The sequence below is a fragment of the Oncorhynchus gorbuscha genome, linkage group LG21 (assembly GCF_021184085.1).
Source record: "Oncorhynchus gorbuscha isolate QuinsamMale2020 ecotype Even-year linkage group LG21, OgorEven_v1.0, whole genome shotgun sequence".
In the NCBI taxonomy this organism is placed as follows: Eukaryota; Metazoa; Chordata; class Actinopteri; order Salmoniformes; family Salmonidae; genus Oncorhynchus; species Oncorhynchus gorbuscha.
The window spans coordinates 805917-827825 of record NC_060193.1 but is presented as its reverse complement, the minus strand read 5'-3'; the positions used below and the strand labels follow the sequence as shown (position 1 = coordinate 827825).

Here is a 21909-nt window from a genome sequence, read left to right as displayed (position 1 = left end):
AGTGGGTCCAGAGACATGTTGGACAAAACCCACTGAGTCGATGATGGCTCCAAAAGCCTTTTGGAGTGGGTCTGTGGACTTTTCCATGTGAATATTAAAGTCACCAAAGATTAGAATATTATCTGCAATGACTACAAGGTCTGATAGGAATTCAGGGAACTCAGTGAGAAACGCTGTATATGGCCCAGGAGGCCTGTAAACAGTAGCTATAAAAAGTGATTGAGTAGGCTGCATAGATTTCATGACTAGAAGCTCAAAAGACGAAAACGTCATTTTCTTTTTTGTAAATTGAAATTTGCTATCGTAAATGTTAGCAACACCTCCGCCTTTGCGGGATGCACGGGGATATGGTCACTAGTGTAGCCAGGAGGTGAGGCCTCATTTAACACAGTAAATTCATCAGGCTTAAGCCATGTTTCAGTCAGGCCAATCACATCAAGATTATGATCAGTGATTAGTTCATTGACTATAATTGCCTTTGAAGTAAGGGATCTAACATTAAGTAGCCCTATTTTGAGATGTGAGGTATCATGATCTCTTTCAGTAATGACAGGAATGGAGGTGGTCTTTATCCTAGTGAGATTGCTAAGGCAAACACCGCCATGTTTAGTTTTGCCCAACCCAGGTCGAGGCACAGACACGGTCTCAATGGTGATAGCTAAGCTGACTACACTAACTATGCTAGTGGCAGACTCCACTATGCTGGCAGGCTGGCTAATAGCCTGCTGCCTGGCCTGCACCCTATTTCATTGTGGAGCTAGAGGAGTTAGAGCCCTGTCTATGTTGGCAGATAAGATGAGAGCACCCCTCCCATCTTATCTGCCAACATAGACAGGGCTCTAACTCCTCTAGCTCCGGTGTCTGTTATAATGGTGTTATACCACCACGGTGTCTGTTATAATGGTGTTATACCACCACGGTGTCTGTTATAATGGTGTTATACTACCACGGTGTCTGTTATAATGGTGTTATACTACCACGGTGTCTGTTATAATGGTGTTATACCACCACGGTGTCTGTTATAATGGTGTTATACTACCACGGTGTCTGTTATGATGGTGTTATACCACCACGGTGTCTGTTATAATGGTGTTATATCACTGTCTGTTATAATGGTGTTATATCACTGTGTCTGTTATAATGGTGTTATACTACTGTGTCTGTTATAATGGTGTTATATCACTGTGTCTGTTATAATGGTGTTATACCACGGTGTCTGTTATAATGGTGTTATACCACCACGGTGTCTGTTATAATGGTGTTATATCACTGTGTCTGTTATAATGGTGTTATACCACTGTGTCTGTTATAATGGTGTTATATCACTGTGTCTGTTATAATGGTGTTATATCACTGTGTCTGTTATAATGGTGTTATACCACTGTGTCTGTTATAATGGTGTTATACCACTGTCTGTTATAATGGTGTTATACCACTGTGTCTGTTATAATGGTGTTATACCACTGTCTGTTATAATGGTGTTATACCACTGTGTCTGTTATAATGGTGTTATACCACCACTGTGTCTGTTATAATGGTGTTATACCACCACGGTGTCTGTTATAATGGTGTTATACCACCACGGTGTCTGTTATAATGGTGTTATATCACTGTGTCTGTTATAATGGTGTTATATCACTGTGTCTGTTATAATGGTGTTATATCACTGTGTCTGTTATAATGGTGTTATACCACGGTGTCTGTTATAATGGTGTTATGCCACCACTGTGTCTGTTATAATGGTGTTATACCACCACGGTGTCTGTTATAATGGTGTTATACCACTGTGTCTGTTATAATGGTGTTATATCACTGTGTCTGTTATAATGGTGTTATATCACTGTGTCTGTTATAATGGTGTTATATCACTGTCTGTTATAATGGTGTTATATCACTGTGTCTGTTATAATGGTGTTATACCACGGTGTCTGTTATAATGGTGTTATATCACTGTGTCTGTTATAATGGTGTTATACCACTGTGTCTGTTATAATGGTGTTATACCACTGTGTCTGTTATAATGGTGTTATACCACTGTCTGTTATAATGGTGTTATACCACTGTGTCTGTTATAATGGTGGTATACCACTGTCTGTTATAATGGTGTTATATCACTGTGTCTGTTATAATGGTGTTATATCACTGTGTCTGTTATAATGGTGTTATACCACTGTGTCTGTTATAATGGTGTTATACCACGGTGTCTGTTATAATGGTGTTATACCACCACGGTGTCTGTTATAATGGTGTTATACCACTGTGTCTGTTATAATGGTGTTATACCACGGTGTCTGTTATAATGGTGTTATACCACCACGGTGTCTGTTATAATGGTGTTATACCACGGTGTCTGTTATAATGGTGTTATACCACGGTGTCTGTTATAATGGTGTTATACCACCACGGTGTCTGTTATAATGGTGTTATACCACTGTGTCTGTTATAATGGTGTTATACCACTGTGTCTGTTATAATGGTGTTGTATCACTGTCTGTTATAATGCTGTTATACCACTGTGTCTGTTATAATGGTGTTATACCACTGTCTGTTATAATGGTGTTATACCACTGTGTCTGTTATAATGGTGTTATATCACTGTGTCTGTTATAATGGTGTTATATCACTGTGTCTGTTATAATGGTGTTATACCACTGTGTCTGTTATAATGGTGTTATACCACGGTGTCTGTTATAATGGTGTTATACCACGGTGTCTGTTATATCACTGTGTCTGTTATAATGGTGTTATACCACTGTGTCTGTTATAACGGTGTTATATCACTGTGTCTGTTATAACGGTGTTATACCACTGTGTCTGTTATAATGGTGTCTGTTATAATGGCGTTATATCACTGTGTCTGTTATAACGGTGTTATATCACTGTGTCTGTTATAACGGTGTTATACCACTGTGTCTGTTATAATGGTGTTATACCACTGTGTCTGTTATAATGGTGTTATATTACTGTCTGTTATAATGGTGTTATATCACTGTCTGTTATAATGCTGTTATACCACTGTGTCTGTTATAATGGTGTTATATCACTGTCTGTTATAATGCTGTTATACCACTGTGTCTGTTATAATGGTGTTATATCACTGTGTCTGTTATAATGGTGTTGTATCACTGTCTGTTATAATGCTGTTATACCACTGTGTCTGTTATAATGGTGTTATATCACTGTCTGTTATAATGGTGTTGTTATATCACTGTGTCTGTTATAATAGTAATACCTGTGTTTGTGTGTAATAGTATATATATATAATGTAGTGTGTTTTATAACTGTGTGTAATAGTATATATATATATATAATGTAGTGTGTTTTATAACTGTGTGTAATAGTATATATATATAATGTAGTGTGTTTTATAACTGTGTGTAATAGTATATATATATAATGTAGTGTGTTTTATAACTGTGTTTGTGTGTAATAGTATATATATATATAATTTAGTGTGTTTATAACTGTGTGTTATAGTATATATATATAATGTAGTGTGTTTTATACCTGTGTGTAATAGTATATATATATAATGTAGTGTGTTTTATAACTGTGTGTAGGCTTCCACTGTGATTGACAAGCGTCGTTTTGAGGACATGGCGAAGAACGACAAGGTGCGATATGAGAGGGACATGAGGGGGTACGTCCCCCCCAAGGGGATGGCCAAGAGTGGTAGGAGGAAGAAGGACCCCAACGCTCCCAAAAGACCCCCGTGAGTCACACACTACTGTACATCCATCACATATGACCTGCTTCCCTGCTTCCCTCCTCCCTCCATCACATATGACCTGCTTCCCTCCTCCCTACATCACATATGACCTGCTTCCCTGCTCCCTACATCACATATTACCTGCTTCCCTCCTCCCTCCATCACATATGACCTGCTTCCCTCCTCCCTCCATCACATATGACCTGCTTCCCTCCTCCATCACATATGACCTGCTTCCCTCCTCCCTCCATCACATATGACCTGCTTCCTTCCTCCCTCCATCACATATGACCTGCTTCCCTCTAACCCTCCATCACATATGACATGCTTCCCTCCTCCATCACACATGACCTGCTTCCCTCTAACCCTCCTCCCTCCATCCATCACATATGACCTGCTTCCCTCCTCCCTCCGTCACATATGACCTGCTTCCATCTAACCCTCCTCCCTCCATTACATATGACCTGCTTCACTCTGACCCTCCTCTCTCCATCACATATGACCTGCTTCCCTCCTCCCTCCATCACATATGACCTGCTTCCCTCTAACTCTCCTCCCTCCATCACATATGTCCTGCTTCCCTCCTCCCTCCATCACATATGACCTGCTTCCCTCTAACTCTCCTCCCTCCATCACATATGTCCTGCTTCCCTCCTCCATCCATCACATATGACCTGCTTCCCTCCTCCCTCCATCACATATGTCCTGCTTCCCTCCTCCATCCATCACATATGTCCTGCTTCCCTCCTCCGTCCATCACATATGTCCTGCTTCCCTCCTCCCTCCATCACATGACCTGCTTCCCTCTAACCCTCCTCCCTCCATCACATATGACCTGCTTCCCTCTAACCCTCCTCCCTCCATCACATATGACCTGCTTCCCTCCTCCCTCCATCACATATGACCTGCTTCCCTCTAACCCTCCATCACATATGACCTGCTTCCCTCCTCCCTCCATCACATATGACCTGCTTCCCTCCTCCCTCCATCACATATGACCTGCTTCCCTCTAACTCTCCTCCCTCCATCACATATGTCCTGCTTCCCTCCTCCCTCCATCACATATGTCCTGCTTCCCTCCTCCCTCCATCACATATGACCTGCTTCCCTCTAACTCTCCTCCCTCCATCACATATGACCTGCTTCCCTCCTCCCTCCATCACATATGACCTGCTTCCCTCCTCCCTCCATCACATATGACCTGCTTCCCTCCTCCATCACACATGACCTGCTTCCCTCCTCCCTCCATCACATATGACCTGCTTCCCTCCTCCATCACATATGACCTGCTTCCCTCCTCCCTACATCACATATGACCTGCTTCCCTCCTCCCTCCATCACATATGACCTGCTTCCCTCCTCCCTCCATCACATATGACCTGCTTCCTTCCTCCCTCCATCACATATGACCTGCTTCCCTCTAACCCTCCATCACATATGACCTGCTTCCCTCCTCCATCACACATGACCTGCTTCCCTCTAACCCTCCATCACATATGACATGCTTCCCTCCTCCATCACACATGACCTGCTTCCCTCTAACCCTCCTCCCTCCATCCATCACATATGACCTGCTTCCCTCCTCCCTCCGTCACATATGACCTGCTTCCATCTAACCCTCCTCCCTCCATTACATATGACCTGCTTCACTCTAACCCTCCTCCCTCCATCACATATGACCTGCTTCCCTCTAACTCTCCTCCCTCCATCACATATGTCCTGCTTCCCTCCTCCCTCCATCACATATGACCTGCTTCCCTCTAACTCTCCTCCCTCCATTACATATGACCTGCTTCCCTCCTCCATCCATCACATATGTCCTGCTTCCCTCCTCCCTCCATAACATATGACCTGCTTCCCTCCTCCCTCCATCACATATGACCTGCTTCCCTCCTCCCTCCATCACATATGTCCTGCTTCCCTCCTCCCTCCATCACATATGACCTGCTTCCCTCTAACCCTCCTCCCTCCATCACATATGACCTGCTTCCCTCTAACCCTCCTCCCTCCATCACATATGACCTGCTTCCCTCTAACCCTCCTCCCTCCATTACATATGACCTGCTTCCCTCCTCCATCCATCACATATGTCCTGCTTCCCTCCTCCCTCCATCACATATGACCTGCTTCCCTCCTCCATCCATCACATATGTCCTGCTTCCCTCTAACCCTCCATCACATATGACCTGCTTCCCTCCTCCCTCCATCACATATGACCTGCTTCCCTCCTCCCTCCATCACATATGTCCTGCTTCCCTCCTCCCTCCATCACATATGACCTGCTTCCCTCCTCCCTCCATCACATATGACCTGCTTCCCTCCTCCATCCATCACATATGTCCTGCTTCCCTCCTCCCTCCATCACATATGTCCTGCTTCCCTCCTCCCTCCATCACATATGACCTGCTTCCCTCTAACCCTCCTCCCTCCATCACATATGACCTGCTTCCCTCTAACCCTCCATCACATATGACCTGCTTCCCTCTAACCCTACATCACACATGACCTGCTTCCCTCCTCCCTCCATCACACATGACCTGCTTCCCTCTAACCCTCCATCACACATGACCTGCTTCCCTCTAACCCTCCTTCCTCTTCCTCCCCCAGGTCTGCCTTTTTTGTGTTCTCAGCAGAGTTCCGTCCGACGGTCAAACAGGAGTTCCCAGGTACACTAATGATGATGATGATGACAGTATTACTTCCAGGAGTACCCAGGGTCACTACTGATAACAGTATTACTACCAGGGTCACTACTGATGACAGTATTACTACCAGGGTCACTACTGATGACAGTATTACTACCAGGGTCACTACTGATGACAGTATTACTACCAGGGTCACTACTGATGACAGTATTACTACCAGGGTCACTACTGATGACAGTATTACTACCAGGGTCACTACTGATAACAGTATTACTACCAGGGTCACTACTGATAACAGTATTACTACCAGGGTCACTACTGATGACAGTATTACTACCAGGGTCACTACTGATGACAGTATTACTACCAGGGTCACTACTGATGACAGTATTACTACCAGGGTCACTACTGATAACAGTATTACTACCAGGGTCACTACTGATGACAGTATTACTACCAGGGTCACTACTGATGACAGTATTACTACCAGGGTCACTACTGATAACAGTATTACTACCAGGGTCACTACTGATGACAGTATTACTACCAGGGTCACTACTGATGACAGTATTACTACCAGGGTCACTACTGATAACAGTATTACTACCAGGGTCACTACTGATAACAGTATTACTACCAGGGTCACTACTGATGACAGTATTACTACCAGGGTCACTACTGATAACAGTATTACTACCAGGGTCACTACTGATAACAGTATTACTACCAGGGTCACTACTGATGACAGTATTACTACCAGGGTCACTACTGATGACAGTATTACTACCAGGGTCACTACTGATGACAGTATTACTACCAGGGTCACTACTGATGACAGTATTACTACCAGGAGTTCCCAGGGTCACTAGGGTCCCAGGGTCACTATATTGAAGCAACATCTCAAGACATCAGTCAGGAAGTTAAAACTTGGTCGCAAATGGGTCTTCCAAATGGACAATGACCCCAAGCATACTTCCAGTTGTGGAAAAATGGCTTAAGGACAACAAAATCAATGTATTGTGAGTGGCCATCACAAAGCCCTGACCTCAATCTTATAGAAAAATTGTTGGCAGAACTGAAAAAAAGCGTGTGTGAGCAAGGAGGCCTACAAACCTGACTCAGTGACACCAGCTCTGTCAGGAGGAATGGGCCAAAATTCACCCAACTTATTGTGGGAAGCTTGTGGAAGGCTACCCGAAACGTTTGACCCAAGTTAAGCAATTTAAAGGCATTGCTACCAAATACTAATTGAGTATGTAAACTTCTGACCCACTGGGAATGTGATGAAAGAAATAAAAGCTGAAATAAATCAATCATTCTCTCTACTATTATTCTGACATTTCACATTCTTAAAATAAAGTGGTGATCCTAACTGACCTAAACGGAACTTTTACTAGGATTAAATGTCAGGAATTGTGAAAAACTGAGTTTAAATGTATTTGGCTAAGGTGTATATGTAAACTTCTGACTTCAACTGTATATACTACTACCTTATAGAACAGCTTGGAGACAATAATATGTACATTATTATATATATATATATACTACCCCCTATGAGGTACTATATATATATATAATGTATGTATATGAGGTAGTAGTATATATATATATATATATAATGTATGAATATGGGGTAGTAGTATATATATAATGTATATGAGGTAGTAATATATATATATATAATGTATGTATTATTGTCTCCAGGCTGTTCTATATGGTGTAGTATATATATATATATAATGTATGAATATGGGGTAGTACTATATATATATATAATGTATGTATTATTGTCTACAGGCTGTTCTATATGGTGTAGTATATATATATATATATATATATAATGTATGAATATGGGGTAGTACTATATATATATATATACATATATATATAATGTATGTATTATTGTCTCCAGGCTGTTCTATAGGATGTAGTAGTAGTGTATATGTAATGTATACGAGGTAGTGTATATATATATATATATATATATATATATATATATATATAATGTATGTATTATTGTCTCCAGGCTGTTCTATAGGAGGTAGTATACAGTGGGGCAAACAAGTATTTAGTCAGCCACCAATTGTGCAAGTTCTCCCACTTAAAAAAAATGAGAGAGGCCTGTAATTTTCATCATAGGTACACTTCAACTATGACAGACAAAAATCCAGAAAATCTCATTGTAGGATTTTTAATGAAGTTATTTGCAAATTATGGTGGAAAATAAGTATTTTGTCACCTACAAGCAAGATTTCTGGCTCTCATAGACCTGTAACTTCTTTAAGAGGCTCCTCTGTCCTCCACTCGTTACCTGTATTAATGACACCTGTTTGAACTTGTTATCAGTATAGAAAACACCTGTCCACAACCTCAAACAGTCACACTCCAAACTCCACTATGGCCAAGACCAAAGAGCTGTCAAAGGACACCAGAAACAACATTTTAGACCTGCACCAGGCTGGGAAGACTGAATCTGCAATAGGTAAGTAGCTTGGTTTGAAGAAATCAACTGTGGGGCAATTATTAGGAAATGGAAGACATACAAGACCACTGATAATCTCCCTCGATCTGGGGCTCCACGCAAGATCTCATCCCGTGGGGTCAAAATCCCAGAACCACACGGGGGGACCTAGTGAATGACCTGCAGAGAGCTGGGACCAAAGTAACAAAGCCTACCATCAGTAACACACAGGGACTCAAATCCTGCAGTGCCAGACGTGTCCCCCCAGTACATGTCCAGGCCCGTCTGAAATTTGCTAGAGAGCATTTGGATGATCCAGAAGAAGATTGGGAGAATGTCATATGGTCAGATGAAACCAAAATATAACTTTTGGTAAAACCTCAACTCGTAGTGTTTGGAGGACAAAGAATGCTGAGTTGCATCCAAAGAACACCATACCTACTGTGAAGCATGGGGGTGGAAACATCATGCTTTGGGGCTGTTTTTCTGCAAAGGGACCAGGACGACTGATCCGTGTAAAGGAAAGAATGAATGGGGCCATGTATCGGAGATTTGAGTGAAAACCTCCTTCCATCAGCAAGGGCATTGAAGATGAAACGTGGCTGGGTCTTTCAGCATGACAATGATCCCGCTTTGGATAAAAGCGTCTGCTAAATGGCATATTATTATTATTATTATCCCAAACACACCGCCCGGGCACGAAGGAGTGGCTTCGTAAAAGCATTTTAAGGTCCTGGAGTGGCCTAGCCAGTCTCCAGATCTTAACCCCATAGAAAATCTTTGGAGGGAGTTGAAGTCTGTGTTGCCCAGCAACAGCCCCAAAACATCACTGCTCTAGAGGAGATCTGCATGGAGGAATGGGCCAAATGTGTGTGTGAAAACCTCGTGAAGACTTACAGAAAACGTTTGACCTCTGTCATTGCCAACAAAGGGTATATAACAAAGTATTGAGATAAACTTTTGTTATAGACCAAATACTTATTTTCCACCATAATTTGCAAATAAATTCAGAAAAAATCTACAATGTGATTTTCTGGATTTTTGTCTCATTTTGTCTGTCATAGTTGAAGTGTACCTATGATGAAAATTACAGGCCTCTCATCTTTTTAAGTGGGAGAACTTGTACAATTGGTGGCTGACTAAATACTTTTGCCCCACTGTATATATATATAATGTATGTATCATTGTCTCCTGGCTGTTCTATAGGGGATAGTATATATATATATATATAATGTATGTATATGAGGTAGTATATATATATATAATGTATGTATTATTGTCTCCAGGCTGTTCTATATGAGGTAGTGTATATATATATATAATGTATGAATATTACATTTACATTTAAGTCATTTAGCAGACGCTCTTATCCAGAGCGACTTACAAATTGGAATATGAGGTAGTATATATATAGGCTGTTCTATAGGATGTAGTGTGTGTGTGTATATATATATATATATATATATATATATATATAATGTATATGAGTGTATATATATATATAATGTATGTATTATCATCTCCCGGCTGTTCTATAGGAGGTAGTATATATATATATATATAATGTATGCATATGATGTAGTATATATAATGTATGTATTATCGTCTCCAGGCTGTTTTGTATGAGGTAATATATATATATATATCACATGAGGTAGTATATATATATATAATGTATGTATTATCATCTCCCGGCTGTTCTATAGGAGGTAGTATATATATATATATATATATATAATGTATGTATATGAGGTAGTATATATAATGTATATATTATCGTCTCCAGGCTGTTCTATAGGATGTAGTATAATTCTTTAAGGAATACCTAGGATAGGATAAGTAATCCCTCTCACCCCCCCCCCCTTAAGATTTAGATGCACTATTGTAAAGTGACTGTTCCACTGGATGTCATAAGGTGAATGCACCAATTTGTAAGTCGCTCTGGATAAGAGCGTCTGCTAAATGACTTAAATGTAATGTAATGTAATGTAGTAGTCGTGTATATATATAATATATATATATTATCGTCTCCAGGCTGTTCTATAGGATGTAGTAGTAGTGTATATATATGAGGTAGTATATATATATAATGTATATGAGGTAGTATATATATATAATGTATATATTATCCTCTCCAGGCTGTTCTATAGGATGTAGTAGTAGTGTATATATATATATAATGTATATATTATCCTCTCCAGGATGTTCTATAGGATGTAGTAGTAGTGTATATATATAATGTATATATTATCCTCTCCAGGCTGTTCTATATGAGGTAGTATATATATATATATAATGTATGTATATGAGGTAGTATATATATATAATGTACGTATATGAGGTAGTATATATATATGAGGTAGTATATATAATGTATATATTATCCTCTCCAGGCTGTTCTATAGGAGAGACAGCTAAGAAGCTGGGGATCATGTGGGGTCAACAGACTCCAACCCAGAAACAGCCGTTTGAAGAAGGCTCTCCGACTGAGGAGAAATACGACAAGGTACTCTACGTTACTACGGTAACAAACACGCTCACAGATACAGGACTTTAACACGGCTTCACATTAGCTTATTTAGCCACTTGTCCTTTGGAGTAGTAGGACATATATTTTGCTTGTTCAAAAATGTCCGTAACACCATTTTTACACGATGACAGGAACCACTTTTTAAAAAATTGCATTCGTATCTTAGAAAATCAGTATATACAGTGAATTCAGGAAGTATTCAGACCCCTTGACTTATTCCACATTTTACAGCCTTATTCTAATAGTTTTCCCCCTCATCAATCTACACACTATAATGACAAAGCAAAAAAAATTTTTTTTAAGAATGATTATTATTATTGGAGAAAACGTCACATTTACATAAGTATTCAGACCTTTTACTCAGTACTTTTTTGAAGGACCTTCGGCAGCGATTACAGCTTCTAGTCTTCTTGGGTATGACGCTACAAGCTTGGCACACCTGGATGGGGAGCGTTGCTACTCAGCTATTTTCAGGTCTCTCCAGAGATGTTCGATCAGGTTCAAGTCCGGGCTCTGGCTGGGCCACTCAAGGACATTCAGACAATTGAGACATTCAGAAGCCACTCCTGTGTTTTCTTGTCTGTGTGCTTAGTGTCGTTGTCCTGTTGGAAGGTGAACCTTCGCCCCAGTCTGAAGTCCTGAGTTCTCTGGAGCAGGTTTTCATCAAGGATCTCTCTGTACTTTTCTCCGTTCATCTTTCCCTCAATCCTGACTAGTCTCCCAGTCCCTGCTGCGGAAAAACATCCCCACAGCATGATGCTTCACCATAGGGATGGTGCCAGGTTTCCTCCAGACGTGATGCTTGGCATTCTGGCCAAGAGTTCAATCCTGGTTTCATCAGACCAGAGAATCTTGCTTCTCATGGTCTGAGAGTCTTTAGTTGCCTTTTGGCAAACTCTAGCGGGCTGTCATGTGCCCTTTTACTAAGGAGCGGCTTCCGTCTGGACACTCATAAAGGTCTGATTGGTGCAGAGATGGTTGTCTTTCTGGAAGGTTCTCCCATCTCCACAGAGGAACTCTGGAGCTCTGTCAAAGTGACCATCGGGTTCCTGGTCACCTCCCTGACCAAGGCCCTTCTCCCCTGAAAGCTCAGTTTGGCCGGTTGGTCAGCTCTAGGAAGAGTCTTGGTGGTTCCAAACATCTTCCATTTAAGGAATGATGGAGGCCACTGTGTTCTTGGGGACCTTCAATGCTGCAGAATGATGGAGGCCACTGTGTTCTTGGGGACCTCCAATGCTGCAGAATGATGGAGGCCACTGTGTTCTTGGGGACCTTCAATGCTGCAGAATAATGGAGGCCACTGTGTTCTTGGGGACCTCCAATGCTGCAGAATGATGGAGGCCACTGTGTTCTTAGGGACCTTCAATGCTGCAGAATGATGGAGGCCACTGTGTTCTTAGGGACCTTCAATGCTGCAGAATGATGGAGGCCACTGTGTTCTTGGGGACCTTCAATGCTGCACAATGATGGAGGCCACTGTGTTCTTGGGGGACCTCCAATGCTGCAGAATGATGGAGGCCACTGTGTTCTTGGGGACCTTCAATGCTGCAGAATGATGGAGGCCACTGTGTTCTTGAGGACCTTCAATGCTGCAGAATGATGGAGGCCACTGTGTTCTTGGGGACCTTCAATGCTGCAGACATTGTTTTGGTACCCGTCTCCAGATCTGTGCCTCGACACCATCCTGTCTCGGACCTCTACAGACAATTCCTTCGACCTCATGTCTTGGTTTTTGTTCTGAAATGCACTGTCAACTGTGGGACCTTATATAGATAGGTGTGTGCCTTTCCAAATAATGTCCAATCAATTGAATTTACCACAGGTGGACTCCAATCAAGTTATAGAAACATCACAAGGATGATCAATGGAAACAGGATGCACCTGAGCTACATTTTGAGTCTCATAGAAAAGAGTCTGAATACTTATGTAAATAAGGTATGTGTTTTTTATTTTTCATGAATTTGAAAACATTTCTAAAAACAGATTGATGATGACATCATTAGGGGGTATTGTGTGTAGATTGATGACATCATTAGGGGTATTGTGTGTAGATTGATGATGACATCATTAGGGGGTATTGTGTGTAGATTGATGATGACATCATTAGGGGGTATTGTGTGTAGATTGATGATGACATCATTAGGGGGTATTGTGTGTAGATTGATGATGACATCATTAGGGGGTATTGTGTGTAGATTGATGATGACATCATTAGGGGGTATTGTGTGTAGGTTGATGATGACATCATTAGGGGGTATTGTGGGTAGATTGATGATGACATCATTAGGGGTATTGTGTGTAGATTGATGACATCATTAGGGGGGTATTGTGTGTAGATGATGATGACATCATTAGGGGTATTGTGTGTAGATTGATGATGACATCATTAGGGTGTGTGTGTGTAGATTGATGATGACATCATTAGGGGTATTGTGTGTAGATTGATGATGACATCATTAGGGGGTATTGTGGGTTGATTGATGATGACATCATTAGGGGGTATTGTGTGTAGATTGATGATGACATCCTTATGGGGTATTGTGTGTAGATTGATGATGACATCATTAGGGGGTATTGTGTGTAGATTGATGATGACATCATTAGGGGGTATTGTGTGTAGATTGATGATGACATCATTATGGGGTATTGTGTGTAGTTTGATGATGACAGACAGCATTATGGGGTATTGTGGGTAGATTGATGATGACATCATTATGGGGTGTTATGTAGATTGATGATGACATCATTAGGGGTATTGTGTGTAGATTGATGATGACATTTGTATTTTTTAATCCATTTTACTGTAGGATATGGCTGTATACCCCTCCAGCTGTATAACACCATCTCTCTGTCTGTAGGATACGGCTGTATACCTCTCTGTCTGTAGGATACGGCGGCTCCAGCTGTATAACACCATCTCTCTGTCTGTAGGATACGGCTGTATACCTCTCCAGCTGTATAACACCATCTCTCTGTCTGTAGGATACGACTGTATACTCTCCAGCTGTATAACACCATCTCTCTGTCTGTAGGATACGGCTGTATACCTCTCTGTCTGTAGGATACGGCTGTATACCTCTCTGTCTGTAGGATACGACTGTATACCTCTCCAGCTGTATAACACCATCTCTCTGTCTGTAGGATACGGCTGTATACCTCTCCAGCTGTATAACACCATCTCTCTGTCTGTAGGATACGACTGTATACCTCTCCAGCTGTATAACACCATCTCTCTGTCTGTAGTGGATACGACTGTATGCCTCTCCAGCTGTATAACACCATCTCTCTGTCTGTAGGATACGGCTGTATACCTCTCTGTCTGTAGGATACGGCTGTATACCCCTCCAGCTGTATAACACCATCTCTCTGTCTGTAGGATACGACTGTATACCTCTCCAGCTGTATAACACCATCTCTCTGTCTGTAGGATACGGCTGTATACCTCTCCAGCTGTATAACACCATCTCTCTGTCTGTAGGATACGGCTGTATACCTCTCTGTCTGTAGGATACGGCTGTATACCTCTCCAGCTGTATAACACCATCTCTCTGTCTGTAGGATACGGCTGTATACCTCTCTGTCTGTAGGATACGGCTGTATACCTCTCCAGCTGTATAACACCATCTCTCTGTCGGTAGGATATGGCCGCATACCGCTCTGGTGCGAACGTTAGCGGTGCCGATGCGACCCGGTCCCGGTGGCTCGTCCAATATGATGCCCCACGCCATGGCCGGTGGCGGCGATGATGATGACGAGCGACCTGGAGGGCGGCGAAGATGAGGATGACGACGATGATGAGTAAAGTGTTAGCGTAGTGTTCGTGCCTGTTGATTGGTGCGTTCGACGAAGCCCCGCTCGCCTAGTGGGCGGAGTTTGCGCATTTTGAGACCATTCCATTGGTCCTAAAGTGGGAAACTCCGCCCTCCCAGGGTCGCGAGTAGGTAAAACGAACAAACCCAGTTCCACCGGAATCCTAACGGGCCAGAGGAGGAATCTGATTGGCTGAAAGTTATGTGTGCCTGTCAGTGACCCTGCAGGGTTGAGGGGCTGACCAGAGGTCAAAGGTTAGTTAGGTCAGGGGTTAGTTAGAGCTGGACTGGACCAGACACGACCTAAAGGGGACTCATAATATCACCGTGTAACTGAATAGTCGTCATCGCAAACATCTGTAACCCTGGAAACAGTTGCTGTGGGCCAACACGTCCAATAGCAGACCTCTGTTGGGAGCTGAATGTTGTGGGTGTCTTCATTCGGTGTTGCTGTTTGTAGAAGGTTGTTGTTGTTCCCAGGGTTGTGTGTGGTCCTAGTGGTGTTCAGGCTCTACAATATTATCACGTGTCGTAACAGAGCTGTGTGACGCTACAGACTCTTTTAAAATATACACTTTATTTTTTTGGTTTTTAATTTTCTTTTTTTAATGGAAAAATGTGTCCTGAAACAATATGTAGAAATTGACTTTTATAATAAAATAAAAATATGATTCTGAAAATGTTTTTGTGTGTTTTATCTAATCCTGTTCTAACACTGATGCAAATAATTAAAGGGCGGCAGTAAGAGCCTATATACAGGGTATTACGGTACAGAGTCAATGTGGAGCCTATATACAGGGTATTACGGTACAGAGTCAATGTGGAGCCTATATACAGGTTATTACGGTACAGAGTCAATGTGGAGGCTATATACAGGTTATTACGGTACAGAGTCAATGTGGAGGCTATATACAGGTTATTCGAGTAAAGGAGTCAATGTGGAGGCTATATACAGGTTATTACGGTACATAGTCAATGTGGAGGCTATATACAGGTTATTACGGTACAGAGTCAATGTGGAGGCTATATACAGGTTATTACGGTAAAGAGTCAATGTGGAGGCTATATACAGGTTATTACGGTACATAGTCAATGTGGAGGCTATATACAGGTTATTACGGTACAGAGTCAATGTGGAGGCTATATACAGGTTATTACGGTACAGAGTCAATGTGGAGGCTATATACAGGTTATTACGGTACAGAGTCAATGTGGAGACTATATACAGGTTATTACGGTACAGAGTCAATGTGGAGGCTATATACAGGGTATTACGGTACAGAGTCAATGTGGAGCCTATATACAGGGTATTACGGTACAGAGTCAATGTGGAGCCTATATACAGGGTATTACGGTACAGAGTCAATGTGGAGGCTATATACAGGGTATTACGGTACAGAGTCAATGTGGAGACTATATACAGGTTATTACGGTACAGAGTCAATGTGGAGGCTATATACAGGTTATTACGGTACAGAGTCAATGTGGAGGCTATGCCATTTACAGGTTTTACGGTACAGATGTGTGCATACATTCTACGTATGGGAAGGCTATATACCAGCGTTATGCTTACCAACTGGTACATAGTCAATGTGGAGGCTATATACAGGGTGTACCGGTACAGAGTCAATGTGAAGGCTATATACAGGTTATTACGGTACAGAGTCAATGTGGAGGCTATATACAGGTTATTACGGTACAGAGTCAATGTGGAGGCTATATACAGGTTATTACGGTACAGAGTCAATGTGGAGGCTATATACAGGTTATTACGGTACAGAGTCAATGTGGAGGCTATATACAGGGGGTACCGGTACAGAGTCAATGTGGAGGCTATATACAGGGGGTACCGGTACAGAGTCAATGTGGAGGCTATATACAGGGTATTACGGTACAGAGGGAATGTGGAGGCTATATACAGGGGGCACCGGTACAGAGTCAATGTGGAGGCTATATACAGGGGGTACCGGTACAGAGTCAATGTGGAGGCTATATACAGGTTATTACGGTACAGAGTCAATGTGGAGACTATATACAGGTTATTACGGTACAGAGTCAATGTGGAGGCTATATACAGGTTATTACGGTACAGAGTCAATGTGGAGGCTATATACAGGTTATTACGGTACAGAGTCAATGTGGAGGCTATATACAGGTTATTACGGTACAGAGTCAATGTGGAGGCTATATACAGGTTATTACGGTACAGAGTCAATGTGGAGACTATATACAGGTTATTACGGTACAGAGTCAATGTGGAGACTATATACAGGGTATTACGGTACAGAGTCAATGTGGAGGCTATATACAGGTTATTACGGTACAGAGTCAATGTGAAGGCTATATACAGGTTATTACGGTACATAGTCAATGTGGAGGCTATATACAGGGTGTACCGGTACAGAGTCAATGTGGAGGCTATATACAGGTTATTACGGTACAGAGTCAATGTGGAGGCTATATACAGGTTATTACGGTACAGAGTCAATGTGGAGGCTATATACAGGTTATTACGGTACAGAGTCAATGTGGAGGCTATATACAGGTTATTACGGTACAGAGTCAATGTGGAGGCTATATACAGGGGGTACCGGTACAGAGTCAATGTGGAGGCTATATACAGGGGGTACCGGTACAGAGTCAATGTGGAGGCTATATACAGGGTATTACGGTACAGAGGGAATGTGGAGGCTATATACAGGGGGCACCGGTACAGAGTCAATGTGGAGGCTATATACAGGGGGTACCGGTACAGAGTCAATGTGGAGGCTATATACAGGTTATTACGGTACAGAGTCAGTGGAGGCTATATACAGGTTATTACGGTACAGAGTCAATGTGGAGGCTATATACAGGTTATTCTGGTACAGAGTCAATGTGGAGGCTATATACAGGGTATTACGGTACAGAGTCAATGTGGAGACTATATACAGGTTATTACGGTACAGAGTCAATGTGGAGGCTATATACAGGTTATTACGGTACAGAGTCAATGTGGAGGCTATATACAGGGTATTACGGTACAGAGTCAATGTGGAGCCTATATACAGGGTATTACGGTACAGAGTCAATGTGGAGCCTATATACAGGGTATTACGGTACAGAGTCAATGTGGAGCCTATATACAGGTTATTACGGTACAGAGTCAATGTGGAGGCTATATACAGGTTATTACGGTACAGAGTCAATGTGGAGACTATATACAGGTTATTACGGTACAGAGTCAATGTGGAGACTATATACAGGTTATTACGGTACAGAGTCAATGTGGAGGCTATATACCCAGGTTATTACGGTACAGAGTCAATGTGGAGGCTATATACAGGGTTTACGGTACAGAGTCAATGTGGAGGCTATATACAGGGGGTACCGGTACAGAGTCAATGTGGAGGCTATATACAGGGTATTACGGTACAGAGTCAATGTGGAGGCTATATACAGGTTATTACGGTACAGAGTCAATGTGGAGGCTATATACAGGTTATTACGGTACAGAGTCAATGTGGAGGCTATATACAGGTTATTATTACGGTACAGAGTCAATGTGGAGGCTATATACAGGTTATTACGGTACAGAGTCAATGTGGAGGCTATATACAGGGTGTACCCGTACAGAGTCAATGTGGAGGCTATATACAGGTTACACGGTACAGAGTCAATGTGGAGACTATATACAGGTTATTACGTACAGAGTCAATGTGGAGGCTATATACAGGTTATTACGGTACAGAGTCAATGTGGAGGCTATATACAGGTTATTACGGTACAGAGTCAATGTGGAGGCTATATACAGGTTATTACGGTACAGAGTCAATGTGGAGGCTATATACAGGGGGTACCGGTACAGAGTCAATGTGGAGGCTATATACAGGTTATTACGGTACAGAGTCAATGTGGAGGCTATATACAGGTTATTACGGTACAGAGTCAATGTGGAGACTATATACAGGTTATTACGGTACAGAGTCAATGTGGAGGCTATATACAGGTTATTACGGTACAGAGTCAATGTGGAGGCTATATAAAGGTTATTACGGTACAGAGTCAATGTGGAGGCTATATACAGGGTGTACCGGTACAGAGTCAATGTGGAGGCTATATACAGAGTATTACGGTACAGAGTCAATGTGGAGACTATATACAGGTTATTACGGTACAGAGTCAATGTGGAGGCTATATACAGGTTATTACGGTACAGAGTCAATGTGGAGGCTATATACAGGTTATTACGGTACAGAGTCAATGTGGAGGCTATATACAGGTTATTACGGTACATAGTCAATGTGGAGGCTATATACAGGGTGTACCGGTACAGAGTCAATGTGGAGGCTATATACAGGTTATTACGGTACAGAGTCAATGTGGAGGCTATATACAGGTTATTACGGTACAGAGTCAATGTGGAGGCTATATACAGGTTATTACGGTACAGAGTCAATGTGGAGGCTATATACAGGGGGTACCGGTACAGAGTCAATGTGGAGGCTATATACAGGGGGTACCGGTACAGAGTCAATGTGGATATACAGGGTATTACGGTACAGAGGGAATGTGGAGGCTACAGGGGGCACCGGTACAGAGTCAATGTGGAGGCTATATACAGGGGGTACCGGTACAGAGTCAATGTGGAGGCTATATACAGGGTATTACGGTACAGAGTCAATGTGGAGGCTATATACAGGTTATTACGGTACAGAGTCAATGTGGAGGCTATATACAGGGTGTACCCGTACAGAGTCAATGTGGAGGCTATATACAGGGTATTACGGTACACAGTCAATGTGGAGACTATATACAGGTTATTACGGTACAGAGTCAATGTGGAGACTATATACAGGTTATTACGGTACAGAGTCAATGTGGAGGCTATATACAGGTTATTACGGTACAGAGTCAATGTGGAGGCTATATACAGGTTATTACGGTACATAGTCAATGTGGAGGCTATATACAGGGTGTGTACAGAGTCAATGTGGGCTATACAGTACAGAGTCAGAATGTGGAGGCTATATACAGAGTATTACGGTACAGAGTCAATGTGGAGACTATATACAGGTTATTACGGTACAGAGTCAATGTGGAGGCTATATACAGGTTATTACGGTACAGAGTCAATGTGGAGGCTATATACAGGTTATTACGGTACAGAGTCAATGTGGAGGCTATATACAGGTTATTACGGTACAGAGTCAATGTGGAGGCTATATACAGGTTATTACGGTACAGAGTCAATGTGGAGGCTATATACAGGTTATTACGGTACAGAGTCAATGTGGAGGCTATATACAGGGTACCGGTACAGAGTCAATGTATGGAGGCTATATACAGGTTATTACGGTACAGAGTCAATGTGGAGGCTATATACAGGGTATTACGGTACAGAGGGAATGTGGAGGCTATATACAGAGGCACGGTACAGTGTCTGGAGGGGGCACCGGTACAGAGTCAATGTGGAGGCTATATACAGGGTATTACGGTACAGAGTCAATGTGGAGGCTATATACAGGGTGCACCGGTACAGAGTCAATGTGGAGGCTATATACAGGGGGTACCGGTACAGAGTCAATGTGGAGGCTATACAGGTTATTACGGTACAGAGTCAATGTGGAGGCTATATACAGGTTATTACGGTACACAGTCAATGTGGAGGCTATATACAGGTTATTACGGTACAGAGTCAATGTGGGCTATATACAGGTTATTACGGTACAGAGTCAATGTGGAGGCTATATACAGGGTATTACGGTACAGAGTCAATGTGGAGGCTATATACAGGGTATTACGGTACGGAGTCAATGTGGAGGCTATATACAGGGTATTACGGTACAGAGTCAATGTGGAGGCTATATACAGGTTATTACGGTACAGAGTCAATGTGGAGGCTATATACAGGTTATTACGGTACAGAGTCAATGTGGAGGCTATATACAGGTTATTACGGTACAGAGTCAATGTGGAGGCTATATACAGGGTATTACGGTACAGAGTCAATGTGGAGGCTATATACAGGTTATTACGGTACAGAGTCAATGTGGAGGCTATATACAGGTTATTACGGTACAGAGTCAATGTGGAGGCTATATACAGGGTATTACGGTACAGAGTCAATGTGGAGGCTATATACAGGGTATTACGGTACAGAGTCAATGTGGAGGCTATATACAGGGTATTACCGGTACAGAGTCAATGTGGAGGCTATATACAGGGTATTACGGTACAGAGTCAATGTGGAGGCTATATACAGGGAGTACCGGTACAGAGTCAATGTGGAGGCTATATACAGGGTATTACCGGTACAGAGTCAATGTGGAGGCTATATACAGGGTATTACGGTACAGAGTCAATGTGGAGGCTATATACAGGGTATTACGGTACAGAGTCAATGTGGAGGCTATATACAGGGTATTACGGTACAGAGTCAATGTGGAGGCTATATACAGGGTATTACGGTACAGAGTCAATGTGGAGGCTATATACAGGGTATTACGGTACAGAGTCAATGTGGAGGCTATATACAGGGTGTACCGGTACAGAGTCAATGTGGAGGCTATATACAGGGTATTACGGTACAGAGTCAATGTGGAGGCTATATACAGGGGGTACCGGTACAGAGTCAATGTGGAGGCTATATACAGGGGTATTCCGGTACAGAGTCAATGTGGAGGCTATATACAGGGGATTACCGGTACAGAGTCAATGTGGAGGCTATATACAGGGTATTACCGGTACAGAGTCAATGTGGAGGCTATATACAG

At 42.3% G+C, this 21909-nt stretch overlaps 1 protein-coding gene and 1 pseudogene across 1 annotated transcript in view; one reads left to right on the top strand and one right to left on the bottom strand.

Moving 5' to 3' along the window:
- The window catches only part of LOC124008821 (high mobility group protein B2-like), a 21780-nt gene extending 6655 nt beyond the window's left edge, over positions 1-15125 (top strand). Inside the window, exons 2-6 of the mRNA XM_046320392.1 lie at positions 3561-3712; positions 6317-6375; positions 11209-11321; positions 14589-14599; positions 14984-15125. Coding sequence (XP_046176348.1) covers positions 3561-3712; positions 6317-6375; positions 11209-11321; positions 14589-14599; positions 14984-15125 — 477 coding nt within the window. The remainder of the gene's footprint in view (positions 1-3560; positions 3713-6316; positions 6376-11208; positions 11322-14588; positions 14600-14983) is intronic.
- Positions 15126-15151: 26 nt separating this feature from the next.
- Positions 15152-21909, bottom strand: part of LOC124008820 — a 165040-nt pseudogene continuing 158282 nt past the window's right edge.